The following is a 7153-nucleotide window of genomic DNA, read 5'->3' as shown; positions in this document are numbered from 1 at the left end:
GAACTGTGTGAACACGCGCGCAAAACAGGACACGTGTTAGACCTTGACAACCCATGCATTCTGGCGAAAAAGAACAAATGGGGGGTGAGGAGACAGCTGGAGTCATGGCACATAAAGAAAACAAAAGAAGCTATCAATCGACAACCAGGCCCCCTCCCAGAATGCTACGCTCCTCTTCTACGTAAATACCCGGTGACGACCAGGACAGCGTCATTCTGATGATGGGACCCGAATGGGACCCAAAACGTTAACAGTATTTTGTTATGTTTGTTGAAAGCCGGTGCGGTTCAAACTAGTAAAGATGTCTACTCCCGGCAATTGGACTATATTCAGATACGTTCGAGATACGTACGGAGACGCTGCCCTGGCCGCTGCTCGTCGATACCTTAACCTAGCGACCAAAGTGATCAGATTCCAGTGCCATCTTCGCTTCAATCAAGTGTGTCTGAACCAGCATGTGGTCCCTCCTGCTCTCCGTTGCAAACCTCTGGTGGACACAGCATACGGACGACGCCTGGCCAAATCTTACGAAAGGAATTGCCTGAGGGCCCGCACTCAAGAAAACAAAGAAATCATTTTCAAGACGAGGAAACAACTTCACGCCGCTGAAAGGAACATTCAACGGTTTTTGGATATAAACGACTTCAGCAGGATCATCATCGCACGTAAGGAAGCGGAGCTACTTGAACACAAACGGCGATCAGCAGCACACCAGCACAAGCTTAGTGTGCTTTGCCCGAAATATTCCGGGCTGGACGACAGTACAACTGTGATCAACCTCTCTTCCAAACGACTGGACTACGACCACACCTCCGTGCTAACTAAAGGTATGAACTACGCCATCATTCCCCGAAGCATACCTGTTAGCGAGATTGTGTCGGAAGTAGAAGACAGACTGCGGCAAGTCGAAGATAAAACAGCAGCCATAGCGGCGAGGAACAAAGTAATCGGAATACTACAGAACGCAAACCTTCCGCCTAAAAACATCACAAAAGCTGAACAGAATGCTCTAAAAGACCTTCGCAACGACGATACAATTGTTATTTTGCCCGCTGATAAAGGCAAAGCGACTGTGGTACTTAATCGTGACGATTACGACAGCAAGATGGAGTCCATCCTTCAAGACCGCTCCCATTTCAGCGAACTATCGGGTGACCCAACAGCTGCATCTGAGAGAAAGATTGTCGCCGCGCTCAGGAAACTCAGAACTAAGAAACTAATTACGGACAGTCTGTACTGGAAACTTTTCACCTCCGACGGAGCGACACCGAAGATACATGGCCTACCGAAAGTTCACAAGAACAATTGTCCTCTGCGCCCCATTGTGTCCTTCATAGGTTCACCGTCCTATAACGTGTCTAAATTCCTGGCTGAACTGTTGGCACCGTTAGTGTACAAGAACGACCGGTCGGTGAAGAACTCTGCAGAGTTTTGTGAGCTCATCCGTGACATCCGCATAGACGATGGCGACGTCATGATGTCTTTTGACGTCATCTCCCTGTTTACAAACGTGCCCATTGACGTAGCTCTGTCCGTAGTTCGAACGAAGCTGAGAGCTGATGTTGACTTAGAAGACCGCACTGATCTTTCAGTTGAAGACATTTTAGAACTTTTAAAGTTATGCCTCGGACAAACCTTCTTCCAATTCAAGAACAGGTTCTTTAAACAAACTGACGGATGCCCCATGGGCAGCCCAATTTCAACGACCATTGCCAACTTAGTCATGGAGTTTGTTGAAGACAAGGCCTTAGAGGACGCAGGACAATTCATCACCTTTTACAGACGTTATGTTGACGACACATTTGTGATTATTAAGAAGAATTTCACCAACATATTCTTTGACAAGCTGAACAGCATTCATCCTAACATCCAGTTCACGTGCGAGGAGGAGAAAGAGAAAAAGATCGCCTTTTTGGATGTCCTCGTGCAAAGATACCCGTGCGGAAACTTGAAGACCTCGGTTTACAGAAAACCGTGCGACACAGGTCAGGTCCTGCATTATGGTTCGGGGCACTCTCTTCAACACAAGCGATCGGTTGTTCGTTCCCTGCTTTCACGTGCCATGAAGATCCCTTCAGATCATCAGACAAGACATGAAGAAATAACAAAGGCCAAAGCGGATCTACGAAGAAGGGCATACCACGAACAATTTATCAGCGATACATACCACCGAATGATGAATACACGCCCGGAACAGGCGGAAAGTGGTCAAGAAAGACCCATGTACGTTACCATCCCCTACCTGAAGGGTGTGTCAGAACCAATTAGACGGGTGCTCTCCCAGGTGAATATTAAAACTGCATTTAAGCCCACGACAACACTGAGGAACGTACTAAGCCACCCCAAGGACAGAACACCACCGGAAGAAGAACGAGGCGTTGTATACAAGGTATCTTGTCAAGATTGCCCTGCCGTGTACATCGGAGAAACAGGAAGGAAGACACGAACAAGAATGAAGGAACACAAGAAAGATATCGAGAAATCAGCAACAAACCCAACAGAACTGTGTGAACACGAGCGCAAAACAGGACACGTGTTAGACCTTGACAACCCATGCATTCTGGCGAAAAAGAACAAATGGGGGGTGAGGAGACAGCTGGAGTCATGGCACATAAAGAAAACAAAATAAGCTATCAATCGACAACCAGGCCCCCTCCCAGAATGCTACGCTCTTCTTCTACGTAAATACCCGGTGACGACCAGGACAGCGTCATTCTGATGATGGGACCCGAATGGGACCCGAAACGTTAACAGTATTTTGTTATGTTTGTTGAAAGCCGGTGCGGTTCAAACTAGTAAAGATGTCTACTCCCGGCAATTGGACTATATTCAGATGAAAGGGCTCGAGAAAAAAGAAAAAAAAGGAAAAGAAAAGAAAACATGAGTACAAATTAGGGTTACAATTTACCTTAACATTCCTGTTTTATACCCCAAATATGCCGTTGTCGACCAAACCGTTGCGTCGGTCGGTCGACAATGAGAAATTAGGGATATCAGAGAGGACCTGCCCATTCAATAAAGCCTTTTCTCGCAAGTCAGTGCTGTGTCTCGCCTCGTCTGCGTTTACCCCAGTTATGAGTCAGCGCCTTGGCCGTGCGCTGTCGGACCTTTGTGCAACATGCAATGTGCGCGCTCACCTATAGGGCTGTTGCGCTAAAGTTTGAGGAGAGCGACTGGAGCTCCACTCTGGCCCCTACCGTCGGAATGCTACGACACGCGGCCGCTCCCGCCTCTTATGCGTAACTGATAGCAACGGGTAGGACGCGTCAGAGTTCGCCGTTTTTTTCCGAAATCGAACTCTGCTCGAATGGAACCGAACTCTACTAAAAATCGCGAACTAGTGTTGCGTACGCATAGCAGCAATAATGTATCTGTATCTGTATGTGTCTGTTTTCGTCGTCCCTCGTCTCGGGGTCTTACTGTCATGAATTACACTCACCAGCTCACTTGTTTTTAGCAATTCTTTCACGGGGTCAGGGTCATCGCCACCAGAAACTTCATATATACATATGCAATATAGCCTCGTGCATATGTATACGTGCACAACCTTTGGTTCCGTACGTATATTTAAGAAAAAGTTATAGACGTTTGTTTGAACGAGGTGGACATATGATAGCTGATTCCAAATCTAAGTAGTCGAGAAGTTCGCTCACGCTGCATGGCTGTTCCCGAAAATGCTTCGAAATCATCGGTACTGCGTTGCCCAATGGCTGTTTATTCTGTGTTCATGGTAGCGCCGTGAACATCCGGCACGCGGAGAACACAACCAAAGGTTCCAGGAAAGAGCAACTATTTGTGTGTTGAACCATAAAACAGTTTGCGTTTCTTTTAGAAGTTCCGTTATTATTGTTCAACTCTCATCAATTATAACGACGAACGGTTTGTTAAGTCCCCAGTGAATTCGGTAAGCACCCTGCGAATTAATCTTTGCCTCGTTCTCGTTAAGCTTGATTTTGCTCAGAATGAGATTTATACTTTGGCACTCCCAGTGCACAAGAGAAGCACACTAAACACCCTAACAAGCAGCGTCATTCGCGACAAACACACGTTCTGCATATGTACCTCGTGCCGCACATCGTACACCTGTTTCAGCAACTTCTTTTGAAAGAATTTGTCGATCTTTCTGACTTTTTTCTATCCCTAAAACATATATAATAAATGATAACGCCACACCAAGTTAGCCAGCGTAGACTGAGTGTCGTCTGCTAGGGAGCGGCCGTGTGTTGGAAAGGTCGCCACTAGCGGCGCTGACACACAAGGTTTGCAGCGCCACCTGGCCCAGCTCAACAGGCCTGTACTGCCTATACTGCCTCATATGGACTGCCCCGTCTACCAGAGGATCGCGATATCTTACAGCGCGGGATGGATACAGTTGACTGCCGCCCTTTTATTGTCGGCAAGGTGCTGGGCCCCTGGTTCAGTCCCGCTCATATACATCAAGGCCTCCGTCACTTTTGGGAGTTCCTGACATCAACTGGGCCCCTCCACTGTATAGGTGGGAACTTACTTTTATATTGTAGTGCACTACCGTTACTCACTATATTTTTCAAAAACTAACGCGTTACGTTATTCGTTACTGTTGCGGTAGTAGGTAACGCGTTACTACCGCCGTTACTTCTGATAAGTAATGCCGTTACTTTTGCATTACTTCACCAGTTGTCCTTATAATATGTATCATTTTTGGTTGAGTCACATAAGTGCATTCCGCAAATCAGTACAAGCAACGTTGGACACAAACAAGGGTCACGCATGAACACAACTTACATGTACGATTTAGTGCAACGAAGAAGTAGTTGATGTTCAAAATTTTCATGTGTGAGCTTCGCCCGTTTGGCTGAGAGGACGCCTAATGACCAGTGAGGGTTAGATCCCATTTCGTCTATTCCCATTTCGCCTAATCCGGATTATCGGATTAAAGAGGCGGGAGGGGTGACTTGCGTTAGGCGAAATGGGACTGCTGCGCAATCTCATTAGGCGAAACGGGACTGTCCAAAAATGGACGTTACTTACATGCCCCTCCCTGATAGTGACGTCTGCAAGAAATGAATGCGCTCGTCCGACGACAATATTACGTCGTCCGAAACAAGGACCCTTTACATTTGCAAACGAAGGTGTGTGCGATGAAAGATGAAAGTCACTGAAAAGGTTAGCCAGCTGTAGGACTCGAACCCAAAGCCTGGCTACTCGAACCCACGGCCTGGCACTCGAACCCACAGCTCGAACCTACAGCTGACTAACCTTTTCAGTGACTTTCATCTTTCATCGTTAATTTCTTAGGCAATTTGAGGCCTTGTATGTATTTGTCCCTTCTATGTTGTTCCAGCCTCAGAACATCAGTTCTCTCGTGTGTGCGATACCACAAATAATAAAATGAATCGATTATTATCGAGTAAAACGTTTTCGTTGATTCATGAATGGATGGATGGATGAATGTTTAACGTAAAAAAGAGATAAGTTTCCATACAGACTGGACACGGAAATGGACATACCACTTTGCAAAATCACTAGCAGGGACACAGGTTTTTCGTGCGGCTCACGGAATTCGACTTGGAATGAAAAAAATAAGAGGCAGATTTTTTTATTTTTGCTCACTTCAAAAAAGGAAAAAAAAAGAATGAAAAGATAGAAAGAAAATTCCACTCGTGAATAGAGCGGAGGGATCAAGTAGGCATGGCGACACCGTGACCAACCAGATGGTCGTGACGTGGTCCCTGTGCACGTGACCTGTGACAGGCCTCATTAGTTTAGCACACAGATACGAAATATTACAGGTAAAGTGAATTTTGGCAGCACGCTTGAATAGAACTAGCACTAGCAAAGGGATAAAGTTGCTATATGGAGATGCGTAATCAACTTTGACTTCCCGACAAAGAAGAACAAATTTCTCGCATTTACTTGCATTGTAAAGTTATGTGAAGATGCGAAAGTGACTTTTGGCAGCACGCTAGTGGACCGCCTTCTTTCATCACGTGACACGGATCAATAGGCGAAGTGGGACTGTCTGCAGCATACATTTGGCCAAATGGGACCCTTGAGTTGGAAGTTTGTGAACCCCCTACGGGATTGTGAGATAATCCGCTAAAAGGCATTAAGCGAAATGGGAATAGGCGAAGTGGGAAGACACGCCAGTGAGTGTGTGGAAGACGACTGATCAGACCAGGGCGATAGGCAGAACTGACTGTTTATTCCAGAGCGCGAGGGGAGACCGCGCTTGGTGTCGCGCGGATATGGCCGCTACAGGGCTCCCCCCCAGAAACGACAAGGTCGCTCCAGGATACCCGTTTGGGGGGTTTGGGAGGTAGGTCTAGTTGACTGGTGGGGGTGGAGCCTGAATCGGTAAGGAAGGGAGGCTGAGTGTCGGATTCGGTGAAGGCGGGTCGATCGATGGACACCGTTTCCCGACGGCCACCGTGGTCGATGATAATGTATTTGGGATGGCGTTCGATCACGTGGTGTGGACCAGAGTAGGGGGGCTGTAGAGACCGTCGGAGGGCGTCAGTCCGGAGGAAAACTTGAGATGCTGATCGGAGGTGGGGTGAAACGAAGGTCCAATGGGTACTAGGAACTCGAGGGGCAGTTGGTCGAACTCGGGAGAAGTGGTCGCGAAGGCGTCCGACATAGTACGTTGCTGTCAAATGTAGGTTGTCAAGCGGCTGGGGGTCGAAGAACTGGCCTGGAAGGCGAAGGGAGGCCCCATAGACGAGGTCCGCTGGTGTACATTTCAGATCTTCTTTCCAAGCACTGAGAATGCCCAGCAGTATCAGGGGAAGATATTCGCTCCATTTTGGGCTGTCGTCGTAGGACATTATGGCGGCTTTGAGGTGACGATGAAAACGTTCAACAATGCCGTTAGCGCACGGGTGATAGGCTGTGGTGCGACATCGGGTGGTACCAAGAAGCCGAGTGAGGGCAGAAAAGAGTCGTGATTCAAACTGACTTCCCCTGTCGGTGATTAACTGAGATGGGACTCCGAAACGGGAGATCTAAGTTGAGATGAATGCTTGCGCGACGGTCTCGGCTGTAGAATCGTGCATCGGGGCCGCCTCCGGCCATCGGGTGAAACGGTCGATGCACGTCAGGAGGTATCTGTAATTATGAGACGGAGGCAGGGGACCGACGATGTCGATGTGGACATGGGCGAACCTTGCGTCAG

The 7153-nt window shown here is 47.8% G+C and overlaps 1 protein-coding gene across 1 annotated transcript; it reads left to right on the top strand.

The window, feature by feature from the left end:
- Positions 1-301: 301 nt before the first annotated feature.
- Positions 302-6926, top strand: LOC135375302 (uncharacterized). Its single transcript, XM_064608041.1, has 2 exons — positions 302-2284; positions 6642-6926. Exons 1-2 carry the CDS (start codon positions 302-304, stop codon positions 6924-6926), a joined length of 2268 nt encoding a protein of 755 aa, XP_064464111.1.
- Positions 6927-7153: the final 227 nt, after the last annotated feature.

This window comes from Ornithodoros turicata, unplaced genomic scaffold (assembly GCF_037126465.1).
Source record: "Ornithodoros turicata isolate Travis unplaced genomic scaffold, ASM3712646v1 ctg00000850.1, whole genome shotgun sequence".
Classification (NCBI taxonomy): domain Eukaryota; kingdom Metazoa; phylum Arthropoda; class Arachnida; order Ixodida; family Argasidae; genus Ornithodoros; species Ornithodoros turicata.
Note: the sequence above shows the minus strand (reverse complement) of the source record. Positions and strands in the feature narration are given on the sequence as shown.

Coding starts and splice junctions, on each gene's coding strand:
- LOC135375302 (XM_064608041.1), top strand. CDS start 302: ATGTCTACTCCCGGCAATTGGACTATATTCAGATACGTTCGAGATACG. Junction 2,285..6,641: donor TTAGACGGGTGCTCTCCCAG/GTGAATATTAAA, acceptor TGTCAAATGTAG/GTTGTCAAGCGGCTGGGGGT.